This window comes from Hemicordylus capensis, chromosome 1 (assembly GCF_027244095.1).
Source record: "Hemicordylus capensis ecotype Gifberg chromosome 1, rHemCap1.1.pri, whole genome shotgun sequence".
Taxonomy (NCBI): domain Eukaryota; kingdom Metazoa; phylum Chordata; class Lepidosauria; order Squamata; family Cordylidae; genus Hemicordylus; species Hemicordylus capensis.
Genome location: NC_069657.1, coordinates 194,614,033 through 194,640,028, shown reverse-complemented (window position 1 = coordinate 194,640,028; position 25,996 = coordinate 194,614,033). Strand labels below are relative to the sequence as shown.

At 44.3% G+C, this 25,996-nt stretch overlaps 2 protein-coding genes across 4 annotated transcripts in view; one reads left to right on the top strand and one right to left on the bottom strand.

Annotated features, from left to right (window-relative positions):
- The window catches only part of ABCB11 (ATP binding cassette subfamily B member 11), a 159,875-nt gene that overhangs the window by 28,637 nt on the left and 105,242 nt on the right, over nucleotides 1-25,996 (top strand). The gene's annotated exons all lie outside the window — the stretch shown is intronic.
- Nucleotides 5,186-24,479, bottom strand: DHRS9 (dehydrogenase/reductase 9). 3 transcript variants are annotated; one of them, XM_053264988.1, is made up of 6 exons: nucleotides 24,372-24,479; nucleotides 19,160-19,377; nucleotides 17,055-17,409; nucleotides 8,840-9,098; nucleotides 7,262-7,425; nucleotides 5,186-5,650 (listed from the first exon to the last, which is right to left on the bottom strand). In XM_053264988.1, the coding sequence occupies exons 2-6, from the start codon at nucleotides 19,166-19,168 to the stop codon at nucleotides 5,424-5,426; spliced, it is 1,014 nt and encodes a 337-aa protein (XP_053120963.1). In that variant the 5' UTR covers nucleotides 19,169-19,377; nucleotides 24,372-24,479; the 3' UTR covers nucleotides 5,186-5,423. The 3 variants fall into 3 exon arrangements, with proteins under 3 accessions (XP_053120963.1, XP_053120953.1, XP_053120944.1); XM_053264978.1 differs by lacking the exon at nucleotides 24,372-24,479 and adding an exon at nucleotides 21,210-21,464 and having other exon boundaries at nucleotides 19,160-19,424; XM_053264969.1 differs by lacking the exon at nucleotides 24,372-24,479 and adding an exon at nucleotides 21,210-21,464.

The window sequence follows — 25,996 nt, the reverse complement described above, 5'->3', positions numbered from 1 at the left end:
GAGGTGGCTGCCTGGGGGCCCCCATGCCTCGAGGGGCCCCCCAGAGGCAAGTCACATGACTATATATTGTGAAGTGTGTGTGTGTGTGTGTGTGTATCAGCGAGGGGCCCATTTTAAAATTTTGTCTCTGGGCCCACTCCAGCCTTGTTACGCCCCTGCCTCCCCATCTTCATCCCCTCCCCCTTCAGCCCCAGTTCATTCTCCCCCTCCCAGTTTGCTTTCCCTCGTCAGCCAGCCTGACCAGCGCTTTCCTTCCCTGCCTGCCAGCCTGGCCAGCACTTTCCCTCCCCACTAGCCGACAGTGCTTTTCCTCGCCGGCCGGCCTGGCCAGTGCTCTTCTTTCCCACCCACTGGCGGCGCTTTCCCTCACTGGACAGCCTGGCCTGCACTCTCCCTCCCCGCCCATTTTCTCCCCTGTCCACATCGCTGTACAGGCAGATGCTTGTGAACTATTGTGAGAGCTGCCACACATGGGATTAGCGATCAGTACGCCTTGGAGAAATATATATATAAAGATAGGCCCCTCTTCCAACATTCAGGTTTGTTTGTTTGTTTAACTAGGGTCATCTCTCTCTCTCTCTCTCTCTCTCTCTCTCTCTCTCTCTCTCAATCTTATTTTCACATTAAGGGAATACTGAATAAACAGAAGGAATAGATATGTCGTCCCGCTGCCCATTGAGGGCTGCACAACAAGAAATCCTGATTTGTATGCACCTTTTGTTAGGCTCCATGGCTTCCACCAGCAGAAAGACATATTTATTTTACTTAAATGATCTTTATCCTACCTTTCTACCACACCAATCTTCAAAGCAACTTACAAAAATGAAAAAGCAATGCAAACCCCAGAACAAAATCAAGTTAATACACATTATAGACACACATTTTAAAAAGAAAAAGAATAGCACTAAACTGTTTGGCACCACCAAAGACTTCACCGCCAAAGACTTCAGGAAATTATAAGGAAATTTATAAAGAAATTATAAGGAAATTCTGTAAATTAAAAGGAAATTATAAATTATAAACAAACACACACAATGATTGGAAAGTCTTGATCAGAAGGGAGTAAAAGGAAGACTGCAGATTCAATGGCTTTGCCATAGCTTTACCAAGTAGAAATATTCACAACAGCATGTCCATCTTCAGCAAGTAAAGTCAAATGCTTTAAGCATAGATGCCCCAGTTCAAAGATCATTGGCAGACATCCTGATTAATGAAATGCCAGTGGTTTGTGAGATGCACTGATGTTACAGACACAATAGACTAACTCAGCACTGGAACTTGCACAATGGAGAGGGGTAAATTCCGATGCTCTCCCTTTCCCCAGAAGCAGGGTTGTAGCAAGGTTGGAGTGGGCCCAGGGATAGGGGTGTGCATGGTCCGGTGGGCCCCCGGTCCAGCGCGGGGGGGACTGTTTCTTTAAGCGGGGGGTGGGGTGGTAGTACTTACCCCCCCCCCGCCGTTCTTCCCCCTCCGGCGCTCGTCCTTTGTAAAATCTTCTTGGGGCGGCAGAGTTCCTCCCTGCCGCCCCTGCCCCCGTCGTTGTTTGTAAAGGCTTTAACGAGACGAGCGCTAGCGGCGCACATGCGGTCTTTTCTATTGTGCTGGACCAAAACCGTGCACACTCCTACCCAGAGACAAGATTTTAAAATGGGGCCCCCCTCACTGAAGCTCAGCTTGTGAAGTAAAGAAATTTTAAATGAGGCTGAATAGTGGTAACAAAAAGCATAGTAAAATATCTCTCTCTCTCTCTCTCTCTCTCTCCCTCTCTCTCTCTCTCTCCCTCTCTCTCTCCTATGTGCCACAATAGAACATCATCCTAAATTATTTTTTAAAAGGTTTTGTAAATTGTGGACGATGCAAGTCATTTAATGGTACTAGAGAAAGACATGCTGTTCTAGTAGCTCCAGGCCTTAACACTCACATCAATCTCAGAGGATGAATACAACTGAAGGAAGCCCGGGCGGGTGTGCGGTTGGGGGAGTCAGTCATGTGACTTGCCTCTGGGAGGCCCCCAAGGCAGTGGGCCCCCTGACAACTGTCTCCCCTTGCCCTATTTTAGTTATGCCCCTGCCCAGAAGAGCTCTGTGCCATCCAAAAATATTTATCTGAGGGTCATGCACAGGCATCAGCACGCACACACACACACACACACACACACACACGTGTGTGCACATGCACACATGCGAGCCAGAGCTATGTTTATCTGGAATTCGTTCACAGCACCCACACATCTCACAAAGCACTGATGTTTTGTTAGTCAAGATAACAAAACATATACATGGTATCGTATATAAACCATGTATACGATTCTATGTATATGTTTTGTTTCCTTGATCCGTATATCCTCTATTCTTTTATCTTGCTAGTCAAGATGTCAGCCATTGCATTTAAAAATGATTGGTATCCATTTTATGAATGTTCCTGTATGACATAGATGGTAAACTATAACATATCACTGAAAAAATGTACAATGCTTTTGTCTAACCTTAAGATGTATACAATGTAAAATATAAAATATTTTAAAAATGTAATCTTGAAGTCCTGTACAATGTAGTTTCTACCAAACAATAACTAATCCCTGCATTTAAAAAAATGTGACACATACTGAAATTTTCTGAGATGAACTAGAAATGGTTTTCTTATTTTCATTCCACATACTGTAAAAGTGAGATCAAATAGATGTTTTCTCCTGCTCGTTCCTGAAACAGAGTTTCTCAGACAAGCAGCATTTCCAGTTCTGAACTATTTTACCTTGCGGCCCTCCTAGCCCAACTTGCATAATCTGTTCCACAAGTGAACATGTGGAGATTTTCATTCAGTGTTGCATGCACCCTACTGCTGTGTGTAAGGTTCTGTGGACTCATGAGATACAAGTAAAACACTGGCATTAAGAGGAGTCAAATAGTAATCTCCAATTCCCTCCTAAAATGGGAATTACCATTACAACACAGCAGCAGTTCTTCCAAAGCTTCCTTTTCCAAAACCAGGATGGCGTGAAGAGGCTTTAGGGATGCAATCACTTCCCCAAGTCCAATGTGGATCAGTAAGGGTTCTCTCCCAGGATGGAGGTATGATTCACATCACCCACATCTTGGTTGCAGTGGAGAAGGAAGTGGGATCCAAGAAGGGCCTGCCCCACAATTTGAATCCTGGCATCCTAGAAGATTGGTGTCCCAAGCTAATAGCAACAAAAGAACTGCCTTGCAAATTATAGTTCAGGCCTAAAGTATTACGCCCCTGGTTTGCTGTAAACATGAAGTATGTGACAGATTTCCATGCTTCACTGACTGACACCCAGACTAAATTACTCATGAGTAGTCCTATTGAAATTAAGTAGCCCTTTAAACTACTTCCTGAGTAATCGTATTGAGTAACTTAGTCCGGATGTCAGCCACTATCTCTGTCTTTTGGTGCTTAATCACTTATAAACCCACTGAACTTGGATGGACTGAGATAATAGCAAGTTGGAAGATGCCAACCAGCAGCTGATAGTTAGCAAGTGTAAAAGGGTCATTGTATTCTAATTACCTGAATATCACAGATATTGTGCTGATAACAAAAGTTCTGACTGTAAATAGTTGTTTGACAATCACCCAGTCATGGAACACTTTGTTTTCACAAGCCTCATTTGTATGTCATACATGTTGCTCATGTTTCATGTCCAGATCAATAAGCATGGAGGAAGTCCCACTCAAATGCTGTCACTCACCGCCTTCAGCCGGCCACTCATGGTTAGGATGCTGTTCATCTGAAGGAGGAATTGCTGTAACTGTGATGGCTGTGAGCGGCAATCGGGATCATCCAAAGCTGCTGCTCTCAGAAGCACCAACCATCATGGTTACAGTGTTTCCCCCCTCATGCAAACAGCGCCATAACTATCAGCCGCCAGCTGGAGGGGATGAGTGACACACTGGGGCAGGACTTCCTCCTCGCTTTACAAGCTGAAACTATGAGTGCCACTACGCTCTACGTCTAAATTGGGTTATAGTTATCATGTTAAGTTAGGAACATCGGTCAATTGATCGATCACACATTGCCAATATATTTATGTGTTATTATTTCTTGTTTACACAGTCAGACAGGTGTTATTGACTGGTTTGTTTTATCCAGACATCGAGTCCTTCCCAAGGACCTGGGATGGCTGAATTTTATTGTCAATTGTTATAGATATCGTCGCAGAATATAGGCTGTTCCCAGTAAAGCTGCTTTTTGTAATTGGCTGATGGTGATTTCTGTGGCCCCTATGGTGTTGAGGTGCTCTTCAAGGTCTTTTGGAACTGCACCCAGGGCGCCAATTACCACTGGGATTATTTGGGTCTTTTTCTGCCACAACCTTTCAATTTCAATTTGTAGATCTTTGTATTTGGTGATTTTTTCTATTTCTTTTTCTTCTATTCTGCTATCCCCTGGTATTGCTGTGTCGATTATTTTCACTTGTTTTTCTTTCTTCTTGACTACAGTGATATCTGGTGTATTGTGTGGCAGATATTTATCTGTTTGTAGTCGGAAGTCCCATATTATTATTATTATTATTATTATTATTATTATTATTATTATTATTTATCCATTACATGAGCAGCTGCTTTTCTTCCATCACATAACTCAAGGAGGCATATATGGGGTACCCAGATGGCCTCCTGTCCATGACCAGACCTGCTTAGCTTCTGAATCATGTGCCTTCAGACCATTCCGTTCAGACCACCTATTTGATCACACTCAAATATTCAGTGAAGAACACGGTGAAGTGACAGCCTAACTTTTGTACTGAATCATGGGATAGCAATGGTAGGTGCTTTGCACCCAGATGCTGCAGTCAGGAGTCATCCCTAACTTAGGAGCAGGTTCCCAGCTGCCCTGCTGCTTTCTCCAGAGCTGCCCCAAATGGAGCCATACTGGCACAATGTGCCACAGGAGCAGCACAGATAATTGTAGAAGAAACATGAAATAAACACATAAGTCACAGGACCAAACTTGACATGAGATTAGATGCGACAACTGGCCATGATGAATTTTTGTTTGTTTTGTAAATCGCATCTACTGTAGGGGGTGGGAATCCAGACTGGGACTGCACAAGGGGCAAACCCCGCCCCTCCCAACGTCGTGGTTCCCAATTTATTCAAGTTGTCAAACGTCCACCTGGTATCATCTCAATCTGTCTTCATGAAAAGTTCTGTTGGGCAACAGAGACCCTACAAGTATTTGGTTTTAATGTAAACAAGAAATGTTAAGTGCTTATTGCCAACATCACTGGTTACTTGCTCACCTCTGAACACAGTTCTATGTTTCTTCATTGCACAGTTAGTAACGCATGAAATGGAACGTTTAGGAGGCATTCGGATTAACAGTGACCAAGTTCCATTCAGTTCTTATCCTGAGCTGTGTGAGGATATGCTGGGGCCTCTAGGTAAATAAAGGAAGGGATTTCACCCTGAAGTTGGATCAGCTGGCTTAACTTTGTTGTTCATGAGTACAAAGTCCTGCACAAATGCTGGCATGCTTGCAAGGGGTAGCCAAAGCAGCTTAGCATCCCAGCCTGCACTGTAGCGTGTCTGTGGATTTCTGCTCATCAAGGCATGTTCCATACACTTCACCACCATCGAGAGGTCTGAGTTCTCACACAGCTTAACCAATTTTTCTTTCTTTGCTGCATCTGCAGAGAATGAAAGCAGGGTGGGGAAGACATAGGCTGGGTATGGAAGGACTGAATACATGGTTCAGTATTTATTTCAATACTTGTTTCTGAATATTAATTACCTTTTAAAATTACAAATTAATACAGCCAATTAAAATCTCCTTATTGCATCAAAGATCTGATGACATCGTAAGGGTATTCACACGTGCAGCCTAACCCAGGCTGGGGCAGCCCAGCCTGGGTTAGGCTGCATGTGTGAAGCACCAGGAGCGAGGTTGCTCCTGGCACTGCACCCACACCAGGCCCCACTCATGCCCTGGGGCAGCCTGGGATGCATGTGGAGGGGGAAATCCTCCCATTCCCAGCATTTCTCTTCACTGTGCCACCACTCGTGTAGGTATGTGGTGCAATGGAGGGGAGGAGGACGGCTGATCATCTGCCAGGGAAAGCAGGCAAGCTCTTGCCTTCCTGGCAGCCTGCACATCCTCCCTGGTGAGGCCATGTGCACGACCTCACAATGTACTGTGCAAAAAAGACTGGCGTTGTAACTTGGAGATAAGCAGTAGAAGTCGCTAGAGCAGAAACCAGCTAAGCGAGCATCTCCAATGATGCTTTCACAATATCCCTAGCTGACGCCAAGTTACACTCATTGATGCTAGCAAAAGTTAACTCATGGTCCACAGCATCCCTATGTTGTATTCAAGAACAAGGGCAAGAGAAGAACTCATGCACCACTAGAAGCACAAGCATTAGGAATTGGGGAGGATATTGCCTCCCCTACCTGAAGGGTCCCTGCAAACCTTCTGAACAAGCTGGGGGAGAGGGACAGATCACCCCTTCCTCTGCACTCAAGTCTGGACCGGAGGTGTCCGGAGGTGAGCAACACCTGCTTGCCTTCACATGAGCATGGAGGGGAAAGAACATAGGAACACAGGAAGCTGCCTTATACAGCTTAGATCACTGGTCTATCTAGCTCAGTATTGTCTACACTGCACTGGTGGAGCCACCACAGTGCAAACGGGTCTGAATCACATGGGCCGCCACACTTCAGGGGCCTTGCCTTGCACCCCAGCCATGCTCCCAATGTCAGACATTGGGCATGGTTTGCTCGCAAACAGGGCAGTGCACCCTGTTTGTGAGTAAAATCTGGCCAGTGCCGTATTCGCAGCACGGCTGGAGCTGCCCTCCCTACCAGAAGGCAAAGAGAGTCACACCAGCTGTGCTGCGAACACAGTGCGCAAATGGGACACACTGCCCTGTTTGTGAGCAAACCACGCCCCCTGCATCTGACGTCAAACACTGACGTGATGTACGGGGTGTGGCTAGTGGGGTGCAGCAGTGAGCTGTACCTGGGCCGTCGCTGGCCTCCCTCCATGCCTGCTACACTGCCTGCTACTCCAAGGTTTCAGGCAGGAGGAATTGAACCTAGGGCCTTTTCTTGGAGGAATTCCACCTAGGACCTTCTGTGGGCAAAGCAGATGCTCTACCACTAAGCTATGAAAGAAGAAAATTGCTATTCATTTAACCAGCTAGTTCAAAATAAAAATCTTCCAACTCTTCTAGAATTTCAGGCCCTTCCTCTGTTAATGCAACTATCCATCCGTCAGTACAAATCCATGAATGTCTTACCTTCCTTTAAAAAATTATTGCCATACTGCTTTTGGATATCAGCTGGAAGATCATTCCAAACAGCACACTTCTGTTCTATGACTTTGGCTTTGTCAGAAAGCCCTGTTTTGAACAGCCCAGGCTCAATGCAAGATACCGAAACTCCAAATGCCTTCATGTCCTGTCTACAAAATTATTAAAGATGCCATTACTTATTCAATATTCTTTTGGCCAGAGAGAAAGTACTTCTAAGACTGTGTTACCCATTATTGTATGTGCATAAACACACGCATGAAGACCGTATGAAACCTTTCAATATCTGTGTTAATAGGATGGCGTATCAGTTCTCACCATTGTGGTAAACGTATGAAAGATTAATTAGGTTTTCATGTAAGCTACTGACGGACAAAAAAAAATTATGCTTCCACGATTCCCTAAGGATTTCAGCCACTGTGCTCCAACATCTTCTTTGTTCCCAATATACCCAGAAATGAAATGCAGCCAAAGGAAGATTCAGATGGTTAGCATGGTGCTCCAGGGCTCAGGTTATGGGATGGAAGATATAAGGTCTTTAATGGTATCTACAATTCCTTTCCTGCCCCCCACCGCCCCCCATTTTAGTGAAATTATGCCACCCATGTTTCAGTGAAACATGTCCTTCTTAAGATATTCCTTCTGAACAGGCTGGAGGAGGGAGTGGGTCTTTTGCTTATAAAGCTCATACCAACCACAATTGCCCTTGGATTATTTTTCCTCTGTAGTTCCACTTCCTACCCCAAAAAGTGCCTACACTCTCCAACATATGGCAAGTGGCAAGCAGAGATATAAATTACAGAGGCTGACATATGGTACTACCAAAAATTATAATTATTTTCAATTCATTTTAATACTGATCCTATACAGATGAGGAGCTTTGCCTGAGGAACTTCTTAGTGAGGGAAAGTATATATGCTTATACGATCAACGTCCTTAGGGTCTGTTTGTTCATTACCTTTCTCTGAGATTGTATATTAGTCCACTAACAAGCAGGACTGATATGCACTAAAAGTATTATTTTCCCCATTGCCATGAGGAATGGCACCCAAAGAGATGGGTTTTTGTGAATGCATAGCTTCTAATCTGTACTTCTACTTAGGCAGGCTTGTGCTGCCTTCTCCACCTTCTCTCCCCTCTCCCTATTTAAGTATGGGAAGGGTCAACCTACATTAAGCACATGATCCAGTATGAGTAAAGTCTGAGTACTTGCACATGGAAGACAGGGCTCTATCCTTCTTTCTCCCATCGGGGGGGATGGGAGGAAATATGTCATGTGCACACATAGGCACATTCACAAGCAGCACATGGGGCCACTGCTAGGAATGAGAGGTCTGTGTATGCTTCGCATATCCCTCTCCAGCTCTCCATGCCATGCAGGTCACTTCTGCTCTGGAGCAGAAATAACTTGCACAAAGCAGAGATGGACAGATTTAGGTGCTGGGAGGAGGGAGACTGGGTGTTCAACTGAGTCCTCAATGCTCTGCTTGTGGGCTCTATACCTGCACCCGGACTGGATTGGGACCTACATGTACCATCAAAGCCACCCATAAGGTCTTATTTTACCTTAAACTGTCAGTGAATGCTTCTGCTCCAAATTTGGATGGGCAGTAACCTCCTGCACATATTGCTAGACAACCACCCACGCTGGTTACGTTCACTATCCTTCCTTTGGCTTTCTTCACCAAGGGAAGCATATGGATTGTTACATTTATGAGGCCAATTAAATTAACTTCAATTGGTGCTCTGTAGTGCTCGATTTTCAGCCAGTCAGTTGGTGCTGTCACTCCCATAATCCCTGCATTGTTGATCAGGCCCCACAGACCTGTGAAGAAATACAACAAAAACAGAAAGATTATTTGTTAAGTTTGGGAAGAAAATGTTTTGGGACAGAGCAAGACCATATGTATAATTGTCTATTATGAGAAATTATTTGTTTCTAAAAGTAGATAATTATCTAAAAGTAGATAATTAGATAATTAATATACTCACAGACTATGATTTTTGCAGTAAGAAGCAGGGAGATAGATAGATAGATAGATAGATAGATAGATAGATAGATAGATAGATAGATATGGTGACTAGCAATTCATAATCATTTTATTTCTTCAGTCAAAGCTCTTATCCACAACTGTGTAAGCAGGGACTGATTCACCACACATACACCTGACATTGCACCATTTAGTGATGTGCCGCTGAATATTCAGGTTACTGCTGTTGTAATGTATTATAATATGCAGTGATACGACAGCTCTGTATATAGCAATTAGTTTGTGACAGCTGTTTCATACCTACAAGTAATTGCTCACTCAGTCATGAGGAGAGTTATACTTAAATAATAACATTAATCATTGTTATTATTTAAACGTTTGTTAATTACCAGATTCAAGGTAGCGAACAGCAACAAAATAAGAACAATGGGGGGGGGGTCACCAACATAACCAAGCTAGTCAGCTGACTCAAAGGCCCAATGGAAGAGATGAATTTTGAGCTCCTCCAGAGGGCCAATAGGATATTAGGGAAACAAGGACTCTTGTGCATATGACTATCCTGTTCATAGCTCTTTATGTGAACAGCCGACTCCTCACAGTGAATGAACTACCAACATTTTGCCTGATGCAGCAAAGAAGACTTTTGCTTGCAATGATTCAACTCCTGCTTGTGGTGAACTGGTTAGAAATAGGGTTGTGCGTTTTGTATTTTTTCTGTTTTGATTTGTATCAAATCCGAATCAATCCCATTTTGTATTTTGTCTGAAATTAAGCCTTCCGAATCACCCCAGTTTTGTTTTGTATCCGAATTAATCCGAAGCTGAATCCGAATTAATTCAGATTTAAAAATGGGTATTGTGGTCAAAAGAGTGGATGGGGGTTATAGTGCCCAATGAGTGGAAGCTACCACAAAAATTTCAAAAGAATTGGGCAAACTGCTGATTTTTGGTTAATTTTTGAAGTTTGCGCGTCTTTCAGATTTTCTCCATAGGGTATGATGGAGGTTTAAGGAAAAGCATAGCTTCATGCAGGGTGGGGGGAAAGGGTGGCCCATAGTGGAGTGTGGTTGGTGGTAGTGCCCAGTTAGTGCAAGGAAGCTACCACAATTTTTTTCAGAGGAATTTGGCAAAGGGCTGATTTTTAAAGAATTAATGAAGTTACATGTCTTTCAGATTTTCCTTGTAGGGTATAATGGACGTTTCTGCAGTCCCATAACTCCACTTGAGGGGCACTGGGGTGGCCCAGAGCAAGTGGCGGTGTAGTGCACATAGGGTGCCACCCACCCACATGGGTTGCCAACTCATGAATTACAGGGTTTTGTTCTAGAGGTGTTCTGAGAGTAGATTATCTGGTAGCATATGAGAGTGGATTCATGGTTTTTCATTAAAAATCTCATTTGCTACCAGAGAATCTAAACTCAACACCTCAGAAACAACAAAGCCCAGTACCCCAATGGGTTAGCAATCCAGGGGGTGGGTTGGCACCTTCTGTGCACTACACCACCACTCCCTTCAGGCCATCCCAGTGCCCCCCAGGTGGAGTTATGGGGCTGCTGAAACCTCCATTATTCCCTATGGAGAAAAATCTTAAAGATGCGCAAACCTCAAAAATTCCTAAGATATCAGCCCTTTGCCCTATTTGTAATCTGGGTGCACAACCCTTGGGGCACTGCCACCCAACCCACTGTTTTGCCCTTCAAGCCCTACATAAACAAGTTGAAAGAGTGAAGAGAATGACTACTGAGCCAGCATGGTGTAGTGGTTAGAGTGCTGAACTACGACCGGGGAGACCCAAGTTCAAATCCCCATTCAGCCATGATACTAGCTGGGTGACTCTGGGCCAGTAACTTCTCTCAGCCTAACCTACTTCACAGGGTTGTTGTGAGGAGAAACCTAAGTATGTAGTACACTGCTCTGGGCTCCTTGGAGGAAAAGCAGGATATAAAATGTAATAAAATAAAATAAAACTGCCTTGGTACTATGGAACAGCTTCAAATGTTCATTTAACTGAAGTGGAGTGAGTTGTAGCCCAAACAAATCAGCCTACTGTTCAGAATTGTTGAGATTTATCATCACTGCATTTAAGAAAGTGCAAAACTATGGATCATGGTTACAAGAAAGAGAGAAGCAACTAAGATTCCTGGGGATGTCAATAGATTGACAGGGGTATTCCCCACCCCCTCCTTTTGTCTCCTGTAGTCCCATCTGGATGACCTGTCCCTGCAATGGCAAAAGCTGTGAACCCCTGGCTTAGACATCATGTCCCACCAAATTACATTGTGGCCTACATTACATTAGACTGCTCAACTTGGGCATCAAAACCTAGACACCACTATAACTCATAAAAAGCAGAAGAAAAACAAAATAGCTCTTCAAAAGAGCCATGATCAAGTCAAGAGATTCTTTCTAAACCTTTGGAAAGAAAAACCTGTGTAATTTCAGAACTTTCCTAAACAGCTTCTCGAAAAGCTTCTCCACACAATTTATACCATGGCTTTTAGCAAGAGCTTTGGAATTGCATTGAGCTCCCAAAGATATTTGGGTATTTCTGTCTCAAAATGCTGTCTTCCAAATCCCTTTGCAAGGTCGGTTTGCATTTCAATCACACTGAATACAACACTTAACTAAACTATTCATGCTCAACAGTTTTTGCATATCTTATCTTCTGCTAATCACTCAGTGCCTCAGCTGGAGTGGAGAGATTCAGAGAAGTCAATTTGGATTGCAATGCTTTTCCGAAGAACAAAGCATTCTGTCCGAAACACAGTCATTTAGATTTGGAAACAAAAATCTCTGTTTTTTAATTCTTGATTTTGTTTTGGTTACAAAACCTCCGCAATTGCCATTTTTGGGCACAAAATGTTTTGTACCCAAATCGAAATGCACAAGCCTAGTTAGAAACCATGTTGGCCATGAGCAGACAGCCAGCAGCTATCTTAAACTGGGTGCATGAGCCCAGAGACAATCTGGGGTGGGGGTTGGGGGAGTCTCAGTTCCCAAGCTATTACTGTAACAGCTGTAATAATGGCCTCAAAGCATTTGTAAATCATTGTGTTCAGAAGTGGATGCAAAGAAGGAACAGGAACAGGAACAGGGGCATAACTGTAATAGGGCAAGGAGAGACAGTTGTCTGGGGGCCCACTGCCTTGGGGGGCCCCCCAGAGGCAAGTCACATGACTGACTCCCCCAGCTGCACACCCGCCCGGGCTTCCTTCAGTTGTATTCCTCCTCCGGAATTGATGTGAGTGTTAAGACCTGGAGCTACCAGAACAGCATGTCTTTCTCTAGTACCATTAAATGACTTGCATCGTCCACAATTTACAAAACCTTTTTACAAATAATTTAGGATGATGTTCTATTGTGGCACATAGGAGAGAGAGAGAGAGATTTTACTATGCTTTTTGTTACCACTATTCAGCCTCATTTAAGATTTCTTTACTTCACGAGCTGAGCTTCAGTGAGGGGGGCCCCATTTTAAAATCTTGTCTCTGGGCCCACTCCATCCTTGCTACGCCCCTGAGCAGGAACTAAAGTGGATTAATGCTATGATTTGGCAGAAGACTGAGGTCACGAAGATGTGGAAGTGCCAGGAGGTTTAACACACAGCAGATTTTACCGCAGGTTTACTGGAAGGCTTTACTGCAAACTTAAAGCTGTCTCAAAAAAACGCTGGAAATAGTGTTTAGGAGATGCAAGCTAAAAGCAAAAACCTCACGGTAAAACTGCTGTGCGTAAGACTTCCAGGAGGCTTTACACACATGGCTTTTACTTCGAATTTCCTCCAGAATGGAGTGTGCCAGTCAACATATTAGCTGCATTTACCCCAAAGTCACTGTGGGCTATCAGGGACCAGTCAGACAGGATTCAGTTTTCCCCCCGAATCAAGGCTGTACATTCTGGCTTAGCCTGAATTATGTCTGGCTTTTTAAAAAACCGTCTTTCCAGTGGCTTAAAAAAAAAACAACAACCCCTGAGGCTTCTGTTATGTCCCGCCACTTCTCCCTTGATGTGTATAAGGGCCATTGCCAGTAATTTGGCATTTTCCAATACTTTTCAAGAGAATAGCAAAGCCCACATTTTCCCTTCATTTTCCTGGGTTGACTTTAGCATGGCAAAAGGTAAATAAACTTGTTTGGGTGACAACTGCAAATGCAGAACATTCCCTAACAGTTTTCTGTTGTTAACCACATAGTACTTTTTCAAGGGATAAAGTTCTTTACAATCATGGTTGTCTTCACAAGAATCTTTGGAGATAGATCACTGTGCTCAGTATCTCCAGTGCTTGAATTCTTGCAGGGAGCAGAGGCAGGTGTGTGCATGCTTGTGCCTGGCAAAGGGAGGACGGCAGTGGTGTGGAGGAGGAGGAGGAGAGGAGGAGGAGAGTGCTCTCTCTCTCTCTCTCTCTCTCTCTCTCGCCTTGTGCAGGCACAATGCTGGCTCTGCCACAACCAAGTCAGAGCAGGAGGGAGCCGAACCAGGCAGCGCCATGGAGGAGCTGAGCAGCGTGGGAGAGCAGGTCTTGGCCAAGTGCATCCTCAGCAAGCAGCTCTGCAAGAGCAAGCTGGGATATCTGGTGAAGTGGGCAGGCTGGTCTTCCAAGCTGGTCTTCCAAGCTGGGAACCTGAGGAGAACATTCTTGATCACCGGCTTCTCTTGGCCTTTCAGAAGAAGGAACACGAAAAAGAGGTGCAGAATAGGAAAGGAGGCAAGAGACCCAGAGGCTCAGAGTGAATGGAGACTACAGGTTCCATTGTAACCTGAGCCCTTTTTGTCTGAGCTGATTCACCTGCAGGAAGAAAGCAGTGATTTCTACTTTAAACTTCCCTGCCTCTTAGATGGTCTGGTGTGTGTGTGTGGGGGGGGGCGGCTGAGGTGATAAAGGCAGTCACTCACAAAGGCAAGTTCATTATAAAAATCAGCAAAGATCTGGGTCAGATTTGGCAGGCTCGGGTTAAGCGTTCTGCTGTTTGATCCGCCTGCTTGGCAACTTGTCATCCCGTTCTTCCGTAACCAGCTGTCAAACAAACAAACAAACAACAACAACAAAGCTCTCTTGCCTCCTCTTCTGTGATCTGATTGGTTGGAGGAAAAACCCGGAGCAAGCTGTGGGCACGCACCGGAAAAAGATCTGCCAGGGATTGTGGAGAGGTGTCGACCCTATGTGAACTGTCCATTTAATCCCCCGAATTAAATGGAGGGGCCAGCGTGGTGTAGTAGGAGCCAGCGTGGTGTAGTGGTTAGAGTGCTGGACTAGGACCAGGGAGACCTGAGTTCAAATCCCCATTCAGCCATGAAACTAGCTGGGTGACTCTGGGCCAGTCACTTCTCTCTCAGCCTAACCTACTTCACAGGGTGGTTGTGAGGAGAAACCTAAGTATGTAGTACACCACTCTGGGCTCCTTGGAGGGAGAGCGGGATATAAAATGTAAATAATAATAATAATAATAATTATTATTATTATTATTATTTTAAAAATAAAATATCTGCGAATCTGCTGCAAAGCAGATTTGCTCTTCAGATACCCCGCGGCATAAAACGTTGTGTGAATAACTCCTAGGCAACTCTCCTCAGGGTTGCGTCTTTCAGAGTTAGCCAGAATCATGAAGTCACAGCTTCATTGCCATAGGTGACATGGGCATAGCAGTCAGAGCTTTTGTAGCAGTAACTAAGAAATGGCTATGCTAACTTACAATACTGAATAAGAAACAACCTGCCTATTATTTTCCTACAATATTTGTTCATTTTTCTATTGTACGCATTTTATTACGCACACAACATACCACACCATTTCATAATCCTTTTGATATTTTCTTTCTATGGTTTCTAAAATGTTCAGGAGAGAGAGGAAGAGAGGAATTGCAGGATCTTAAAAAACACAAATAAAGATTCTTCTGCAAAATGAGGAAAGGAAAACAAAGTGTGAAAGCACCATTTCCCATCTCATATGTTTCAAGAAATTCTATTGCATTAAAGACACAAACATTTTTCTCTTTCTTTCTCTTTCTCCTGAACATTTTTAGAGGCACCGAAGGAAAATGTCAAGAGGATTACGAAATGGTATGGTATGGTGCGTATGCAATAAAATGTGGTTGCAATGAGGGTTTCAGCACTACGCAGTTCCTCTTAGATTTTGCAGCTTAGATTTCCAACCGTGAGGCTAAATAAAGAACTGTTTAAACTGCAGGAACATTGACTAGCCCTTCCTGTGTAGTGAACAAGTTCATTTTGTCTTCCTACATTGTGCTCCTTTATTATTCCCGGAAAAAACAAGGGGAACACGGGTAACAGGCAAAAACTATATAACAAAACCCATGTATAAAGACAAAGGCAATAATGACAGAGGCCCAACGCAAGTAGTGACCAGATTGAACATGTAATGACAAATCCCACAGGCACCCATATAATAACTATCAATGAGTACAGAGATAAGGGCTAAACAAGCCCCACACAGTGAAGAATGTAAATAAACAACAGTCACTCGAAAGCTGGTCATGAACGATGATATGGATGGTGCTGCTGTGCCAGAAGACAGTCATCAAACATGCGAAGTGCTGCACTCTGCACAAAAACCTTCGCCTGAAAGGCTAGGCACAGAAATCTTGAAAATAGAACTGGAATCTTGAGAGACTTCCTAGGTAGTGGTCTGTTTCGTGATAATCTTCATCAGAAGTATAGAAATCTTAAATCTGGGAAAGCCTTGTCACTAAAGGCAGCAATTATATGGCTGCCTGTGTGGGATTTGTCATTACATGTTCAATCTGGTCACTACCTGCGTTGGGCCTCTGTCATTATTGCCTTTGTCTTTATACATGGGTTTTGTTATATAGTTTTTGCCTTTATTATTCCCGGAAGATCAGAAAATAGTGGCTGCTAATTTGTCACATGATTGGCCAACAGTGGCCCTATTCCTACCTGTAGAGTTGTTTAATGCTGGTAGAAAGTCCTGAATGAAAACCAGGATGGCTACGTTCACTGCACTTTGGAGCTTCTTAAAGGCTGCCATGAGGCAGGAAAGTGGAGTTATTAAGGTATATTTCAGAAAGCATCTGAAAATATCTGCAAATGTTGGTGAACTAGAGAGCACAGATGCTTGTATGGGGCCCTAGAATATTGCCCAGGATAGGGTCCTTGAATCCAACAATTAGCTGGTGCTATGTCTTAATGCTTGCAAAGGTACAAACAATCACTAAGCTTTGGAATCACAGAATGTTAGACAGATGTCTAACATGTGACAGATGCTTATCCAGTTGCTTTTTGAAAAGCTCTAATGAAGACAAGCCCACCGCTTATGAGGCAGACTGTTCCACGGTCAAACAGATCTTATAGTTAGGAAATTCCTCCTAAATTCCATGTGAATCGGCTTCCTGGTAATTTCAGCTGCTTGGTTTGAGTCTTGCCCTTGGGAGTAGCAGAGAACAAGACCACTCCTCCTTCTGTGTGACAGCCCTTTAGATGTTTAAAGACTGCTGTCATGTCTCCTCAGATAACCAGACCAGATAACCACATTACAAACATTAGTTAACATTGGAGTGTGTGTGTGTGTGTGTGTGTGTGTGTGTGTGTGTGTGTGTGTGTGTGGCTTTCATGTAGGCTGCCTAGTTCTAGTCTGGAGATGTTTCCTAAACCTTCAAGTGTTACATAAAAGAGAAAATTCTACCAGATAAGAATTCTTGGTTCACTAAAGCACTACATTCTCTACATTTCTTAAAGGTACAGGAGCCCTTTCAGGGCATGGGCATGGCTATTCTGTATAGTAGATTTAGGGCAAATTTAGGGCATTCTGTCACTTACCTTTTTCTCCTACTTCATTTTTCACAGTTTCTGCCACCTGTCTGACATTCTCTGTGTCTGTCACATCCAACAACACAGTCAGGAGCCGCTTAGAAGCAGATGCTTTCAGCAGTGCTGCTCCCTTTTCTGTCTTGCAACCAGCAATAACTCGAAATCCAATCTTGTCAAAAGTCCTAGCTGCTAGATTTCCAAATCCAGAGTCACAGCCAGTGATTAACACATGTCTCCCTACAAAATCAGCATTCTTTATGGTGATGCCTCTTCTCCATCTCCGCCACAAATAGGTGACAACCAACACTAGTAACAAGTAGACCAACGTTTCCAACGAAGCAACATATTTTGGGAAACTTTTCTCCTAAGATAAATAGAAACAAATGAAGTCAGAATTATCCAAGTATTATGGACATGGAAAACTGTTGTTTTTTTCCCTTGACCTTAGAGAAAGTCCAAAAGAAAAAGAGAGTTGATTATACTGGTAGCTGGACACATATTCCTTCCCAGGCTCTGTTTGCATACAGAGGGTCTCCGGTTCAATGAATCCGTAGCATCTCCAGGTAGGGCTGGCAAAGACTTCTGTCTGAAACTTTGGAAAGCCCTTGGCAATCAGCGTAGACAATACTGAGCTAAATGGACCACAGGTCTGACTCAGTAAAAGAAGGCAGCTTCTTGTGTTCCTGTGCTTAGTGGTGAGCCCCTGTTTTGCATGCAGAAGGTTCCAGATTCAATCCCCGCCATCTCCAGGCAGGACTGCAAGCCTGTCTGAAACCCTAAGAGCCACTGCCAGTCAGCATGGACCGTACTGACCTAGATGGACAAATGGTCTGACTTGGTATAAGGCAGCTTTAAGATCTGGTAAAATATGCAGAGATTACCTGTGAATGATAGCCACCTAATGGTGCAGCAGGGAAGTAATTTGCCTAGGGAGCAAGAGGGTGCTGGTTCGAATCCCTGCTGGTATGTTTCCCAGACTATGGGGAAACACCTATGTCAGGCAGCAGTGATATAGGAAGATGCTGACATAGGAACATAGGAAACTGCCATATACTGAATCAGACCATTGGTCTATCTAGCTCAGTATTTTCTACACAGACTGGCAGCGGCTTCTCCAAGGTTGCAGGCAGGAATCTCTCTCAGCCCTATCTTGGAGATGCCAGGGAAGGAACTTGGAGCCTAGATGCTCTTCCCAGAGCAGCTCCATCCCCTAAGGGGAATATCTTACAGTGCTCACACTTCTAGTCTCCCTTTCGTATGCAACCAGGGCAGATCCTGCTTAGCTTAAGGGGACAAGTCATGCCTGCTGGTAAACCCCTCCTGAATTCTACCAAAGAAAACAAAGGGCTCTCTGGGCACCAGGAGTTGACACCGACTCAACGGCACTACTTTACTTTACCTGTGAATGATAAAGCAGCTCCCCTCTGTTCACTAAAGTGCAAAGGTTTTCAGCTTCAGTTAAGGGTTCCATACAGTGCTTCCCATTAAAACAATACTTAGTCTACAATTCTATGAGCTTAAGGCAACCTACCCCTTCTTTTATAAAAAACGTCACCCAGCAGCTTAAAAAAAACCACAATACTTTGAAGGAAGCAAACAATGAATCTGGTCTATTTCTTACATTTCTATCCCACCTTTCTTTCTTGGAAAGCAAGGAAATGTAGATAGGGTTCATCCAGGCGCTAACCAGATCCAGAACCTGCTTTGCTTCAACAAGGAAGCTGCATCATGTCCAGAGTCTGGAACTATCATTGCCAATCATATCTTTGAAGGCACTCGGTTATTTCCATCTTTATAACAACCCCCATGAGGTATTCCCATATCACAAACAGGCAACGGAGGTTGGGGGAAAGTGCCTTGACTAAGGCCTCCCAGAGACTTCGCGTCTGATCTGGGATCGAAATTGGACTTGCCCATCCAGTACTGGGGCCCTAAAACTTAAGGAGAGTTGCTTAAGGGCATTGCTAGCCTAGGCTGCTGTTGTCACATACGGATGTGATTTAAGGACATTTCACAGTTGTATATACTGTTTCATATAATGAAACAATCACATATTTTGGAGGATTGTTGAAAACAGAACCTGGACACAACTGCAGAACAAAATTCAACCTTACCATGATCATGCCGGGCCGTGGTTTAGGTACTGGGTACTTCTTTTTTTATGGATCAGTCTCTCTGCTTATCTTCTCAGTTTCTCTCTCTTTTTATTGAAGGATCCACTTGTAAGCAGGACATTGCGTACACAGAGTTGCAGAACAAAATAGGTAAATGTGGTTGTCTTTTCCTTTGTAGTTTCACTCACTCCTGCAAAAAGGCTGCTGAACTGGTTAACCTAATGATGCAATAATGACAGAAGCACACACTTGCTCTTTAGTAAGCCTGTGGAAAATATCAGAAGAATTTTGCAACAGTAACTAAAATGTGGTTTTGAACACCACTTAACATAAATATATATACCTTCTTATAAAGCTTTTATTTTCTGTGTGTGTGTGTGTGTGTTTAGGGCCTCTTGCTCCACCCTATTTTGTTCAGGCAAGAAAAATAAGCTACCAATGGTGGCAGTAATTGGATTATTTGCTGACTACCTTTGTATATTAACTTTTAATACAAGTGTCCCCAGGGCAGCTTACATGCAATAAAACAATTTTCAAACATAAAATTATAAAGCATTTGGGATCGCCTCTGGGGTCAGCCATGTTGGGCCTTGACTGAGGGCCCACAGCCAATCCCCAGGACCTCAGAGCCCATGTGGGAAGAGGAGGCAACATCACCTTGCGTCTCTTGCACCACTGCACATCCCTATCTCCAGTGTCTCTGGGGACATTCCCATCTGTGGATGGAGAGCAGGTGGGGAAAGGCAATGGCCACATGAGAGCCTCGCGGTACAGCTTCCTTTTTATACCGTCCCCCTCTGCAAAGGGACTTCATCTCAGAGCCCTCTGCAATGATGCAGGAGCCTGGGAAGAAGATACTGTGGGAGAATGGCGGCAGCTTCTCCCCTTCCCATCCTCCCTTTCAGCGAATGGAGAGAGTACGGTGAGAAAGAAGAGCTGCTGCTCCTGCTGCTGCTGGCTATCACTATCACCAGATCCTTCTATCTCCCATTTACTGAGCTACCCACTGCTGCTCCCACCACCTGCCCAGTGCCGTTTCCCCTCCCTCCCTCCCATTCAGGAAAGTGTCAGAGGAGGAGAAATACTATAGAAGGAAGACTTTTCTCCAAGATCCCCAGCAGCTTGGAAAAGCCCCTGAAAGCATTCTAACAACAAAGCAACTATAAAAGCACACTTCAAATTACATTCTAAATTCCTATGGGACATTGTTGCACTTGTCTCAAAACAAGTTCAAGGAAAGGAGAGTATTAGACAGCTGTGGAGACACAACTGAAAATATTCTACTCATAGTAGAATCCAATCTCTGTTGTCAAGATGCACACTTCTTTACCGTGTTTGTTTCAGTATCCAAATTTAATCTAAAACATATTTTAAATCATCCAGGCAGCTTTCTTGGCTTTGCTACTTCATCTTCCTTGAAAGGGCAAAGTGAAAATGTGTCACAGTCTGTCCTCTCCTCTTCCCAATGAGTTGGGGTCAAACCACACGTGGTATTTAAAGGATTATTAGTCGTGACAGACTTGGTTTTTGTTTAATTAATAGCAGCCAAGTCAGACCCCTGTGGATCAAGACCCTGGCAGAAGTAGGGGAGGTTTAACCCTACCCTCCGCCATGGGCTCAATCCTCAAGAGGGGCTCAACCCATTAACTAAAGAAACATTAAGCTAGGTCAGGGCTAATAACATTTTAAACATCAAATGTAGTTTGGTCCTCAGGGGAAGGAAGTGCTACTTTACAAAAATAGAATCTGGTGATATGCCACTTAATGCCGCAGTGGGGAAATGACTTGACTAGCAAGCCAGAGGTTGCCGGTTCAATTCCCTGCTGGTATGTTTCCCAGAGGAAACACCTATATCGGGAAGCGATATAGGAAGATACTGAAAGGCATCATCTCATACTGCACAGGAGGTGGTGGTAAACCCCTCCTGTAGTCAACCAAATACAACCACAGGGCTCTGTGGTCTCCAGGAGTCGACAATGACTCAACAGTACACTTTACTTTACTTTATACTAGAAATATGTGGACTGCAGCAATTAAGTTTTCAACCCACCGCTGAGAATATTCATGCCATGCTCAGTTTGTTTCAGTATGTCTTGATCTAAGGAAGGAAGATTGCCAGAGAAGCTATATATCGTATAAGATGAACTCTGTTCATGGAGCTGATAAAATGATAGCAAGTACTTCCATCCTTATGACTGGAAGAAACTGCCTGTTGGATCCATCAAACGCTGGCACAGTTCCTGTGTTCCCTGACCAGCAGGGTGAAGGTGCTGTAGCAGATCTACTGCCACTAGGACTGCCAGGGTCCAGGATCCCAAAGCCTGAAATTCACAAGGACCAGTCTGGTGGTGTCACAAGGCTCAGGTGATGTCACAAGGCCCAGCCTGGTGGTGTCACAAGGCTGCCAACTCTAGAAAGACTAAAAATCTGTTACTAGAGGCAGTGTCAGAAAATTGAAGGTCCCCCTTGAAGGTCTAGGAAATTTTCAAGAAGGGGAATAAAGAAAAAGCCTTTTGGAAGGGCGGTATAAAAGTTTTAATAATAAATAAATAAATAAATAAATAATAAAAAGCACCCCCCCCCATTTGGGGGGAGATTTTTCCTCTCGGTTTTGGAGAGAGAAATATAAATCTGGGTGGAAACTGCAATATCTCTTATGTAGGATATCCTTTTTCAGCATGATGAGTGCAATACCTTTTTAAACTTGTGTTTTAAAATGATGTTTTTGCAACCAGTTACTGCTTCAAAACGTCTAGATCCAAAATACAAACAATGTTATCTTAGTGATGATAGTGTTGTAGCTGTATTTGGATTACTAAAACATATATATTCTACTGTTTCACAGTATATGGAGTTACAACATTTCACTTACAATACCACTTCCTGAGCTTCGCTACCACACACACATATGCACCCAGCTCAGACTCTTGAGAAGAATTTGGGATGCTGAAAAACGTTTTCCTCAAGCAACCTCCTAAAGCCTCCCAAATTCCTCTGTGAGCCTGAGCTTCAATAAGTATGCTGGCATCTCTCCCCAGTGGCACTCTAGCCCCTGGACCTTGGGGACTCTGCCCGTGGCCTCCAAGGTGCAGGGGGCCCTCCAAATGGCTGGAGGAGCTTCCTCCTACGCCCGCCCTGACATGCCAAACTTTCCTTAAAAAAATTTTTTTTCAGCTGCCACACAGCTGGGGGGCGGGGGGCTGCCGGCGGGGGATGAGCCGAGCAGTCCCTTCTTGCAACGTCATGGGCTTGCGACGATCTCTTAAAACTGCGCAGGTGCGACTCTCATTTAGAGATGCTGGGCCAAACGGCAGGCCCCAGTGTTGCTCTGGTGGTTGCCACCACTGCCTGGGTGTGTGGAGAGAATGACTACTGGGCTCCCCCCACCACAGCCCCTGCTTGGCCGTGTGGCAGCTGGGGAAAAAATTGAAGAAAGTTTGGTGTAGCGGGGCAGGTGCAGAGGCCCCCAAAAGTAGGTTGGGGGGGGGCCTCCCACCAGGGGAGGTCTGGGCACCAAAATAACCTAGGTGCACTCCTGTCTCTCCCCACACTCTGCCAACCCACCCACCCCCTCACCACCAGTTCACCAGCAATCCTCAGATACTCTCTCTGCCCTTTACTTATTGGCCCACCACCGAGAGAAGCAGCAACAGTGGTAATGTGAAGAAAGCGCAGCGTACCATTCACACATAGGGAGGTGTTTTCCCTTCCCTCATCACTGGCCTGACATACTGCTTCTTGGGAAGAATCCAAGTCATAAGGGCCACTGTACCTTTCCTTGTGATGCACTGCAGAGCAGCACATCAGGAAACAAATGAAGATAGGGAAAATTTCCCCACTTCCCACCAGGGGCGTAGCAAGGTTGGAGTGGGCCCAGAGACAAGATTTTAAAATCCCCCCCCCCGAAGATCAGCTCATGAAGTAAAGGAATCTTAAATGAGGCTGAATAGTGGACGATGCAAGTCATTGAATGGTACTAGAGAAAGACATGCTGTTCTGGTACCAGGTCTGAAAGACCTGGTAGCTCCAGGTCTTAACACTCACATCAATTTTGGAGGATGAATACCACTGAAGGAAGCCTGGGCGGGTGTACGGCTGGGGGAGTCAGTCATGTGACTTGCCTCTGGTGGGGCCCTCAAGGCAGTGGGCCCCCAGACAACTGTCTCCCCTTGCCCTATGATAGTTACGCCCCTGCTTCCCACTATTTCTTTTCCTTCTGGTGTCTTGTGCCATGGCACACCAGGCCAACAGGGGCAGAGGGGTTATCCTTTCTCCCCATGCACTGCCACTCCTACTTCTGGCAAACCAGCAAATGGGGGGGGGGGGGCTTATGGGAAGTGAAGGCTAATTTCCAAGTATTGCAAATGTTAACATTATCCCAGGTCCACTCTCAGACTTCTCCAGTTAAAGTATCACAGGTAGCAGTGCTGGCACAATCCTCCATCTGTATCTGGAAAGCCACTGCTAAGCTCAGGAGCCAGTGTCAGGTGCCTCTCAGTATTGGATCGCTAGCCAATATATGCAACCCTTTCTGAACTTTGCCTTTAACATAACAAATTCAACATATGTAGCTCTGCCATTGCTTCCCAGTTCAGGAAGTTTAATCTGTTGAATTTCTGCCTGTCATGCCATATTGAATTTCTGCCTGTCTCTCACAATTTATTGGGGCTGAGAATGATGGAGTTTGAAAACAGCTGAAGAATTGGAGAGTTACCCCTGGAGAGTTACCCCTCTCCTAGGGGGAACCAGAATCTGATTTTGGCTCCATGCACATAAGTATGCAATATGAAAATAGTTTTCTAGCTGCACCACGACATCAAATTGAAAAGAGTTCATTGGAACGTGAATATAATGAGAACAAGAACAATTGTAAAAAGCTTCATGTTCTGCCTTATTCAGTGAGTCTGCCTATGTACAAAAAGAGTAATTAAAAAAACAATGATCAGTATATAGGTAGCACTCCCCACCCCAAGTTCTCAAAGTAAATGTATAATCTCTATCACCTTTACAATAAACCTGAATTGGAGACCATTGTTGTTATCACCATGTGCAGAAGACACGGGGGTTAGGAGAGACTGGTTTGCTTAAAACTACCAAATGAATTAATGGTTGTGTGGAAATTTGAACCAGCCAATAGTTCACACACTCTAGACACTACACCATATCAATTAATAACATATTTCTATCAAAAATTGAATTAGCCCCTACTTACCCAGTGGCAGAAAGCATTATGGTGAGATGTGATGAAGGAGCGAGAGTTCCTCACAAGCGTGGCTATTCTGAGAAATGTGTTGAGATGTCTCTCCCCTGTTTCCTTAGAAATGTTTAAAAGAATACTTCTGCACGTGACAGATGTTTGACTTTCTAATTAAAGTATCGTTCTGAGTAATTTCTGACTCAAGCCACAGATATATTGCAGACATCGTTCTCTATCATGAGTCACATGTCCATGATGTAAGTTAGTTATGTTCCACAGGTGTGTACATTTTGGCAGTGAGCCTGTGTGTCTCCTACTCCAAAAACCACTAGGGAAGCAGAGATCAAATTCAGCAGCATGTTAAATGAGGGCCAAAGGGCATCAGGTTAACCACGTGATCGGAAATGAGGTGCTGGTTTTCTAGCAGAGGAAATATAATATTTCAAAAACTATTAAGCAGTGGACGTAGCCAGACCAAAAAATGCTGGAAAACTACAAATTTCAGTGTGCTGAGGCTCATGAAATACCTAAATACTATGTGGAGGTGTACTTGGAAAACTAAAAGAAGTGCCTGTCTAATTCTCTACTATGCATTGTAGCATCACTATTACATAAGTTTTAAAAATAAATGGAGAATTTGGCTTTTCCCAGATACTCTGAAAATAATTAAAGGATATGCAGAGTAAACTGTGTCACTGCTTGGAATATATTCTAGTATTTCAGGAAGACAGTTAAAATGAGAGAAAGAGAGCAAGAAACTCCCAGTGGGCCTTAATACTAAGGATTTCACACTGATTCAAAGACAAACTCACCATTAATAGCCATATTATTAAGACATCACATTTAACTCACTTATCACAAGAAGCAAAGTAAGAGCAAATGATACAATCCTAGCTCATAAGCTTCAGCTCAGTATTCACAAGCCCTGATTCTCTGTACATAGTGCCAAACTGAATATGTGTACAGTGACTTATATTATATTAAATTGTTTTTTTAATCTGTAGCTCCTTCGGGGGCTTCCTAAAGGCTGGGGGGGGGGTCTCCAAAGGTTCCCCCTCCCCCCACTGGCCTCTTAATTCACCGCCACAGCCCTCAGGCTGATTTTCGGGCCTGTTTGGGCCTGCAAAGATCGGAGCGGTGGCCATTTTGGAGGCTGCCACATATGCTCAAATGGCCTCTGCAAGGCCTGGCAAGGCCTAGAGCCTCACCGGGACCATTTGAGCATCTGTGGTGGATGTTTATATATATATATATGGCCGCCGAAAACAAAATGGTCACCGCACATGCTCAAATGGCCTCTGTGAGGCCTGGCATGGCCTAGGGCATCATAGAGGCCATTTGAGTATGTGTGGTGGCCATTTTGTTATCGATGGCCATTTTAAAAAAATCATTTCAAGAAATGGCACCCCCCTTCAAGTGGTGCCCGGGGCACGTGCCCTGCCAGCCCTACACTAGATACGCCCCTGTTTTCTAGACCTTAAATAGCAGCTTCAGGGAAGGATGGCTCTCGAGTGGGACCATGGTGTGGGAAGAAGGGGTCCTCAACTCTTTATGCCACCACAGTCCTGATTTGGATCAAGGGCCCCATGGTGCTGTTTGCCCCCAGAGGAAAGCTTCCTTGAGAGACTTCTCACCTGGAG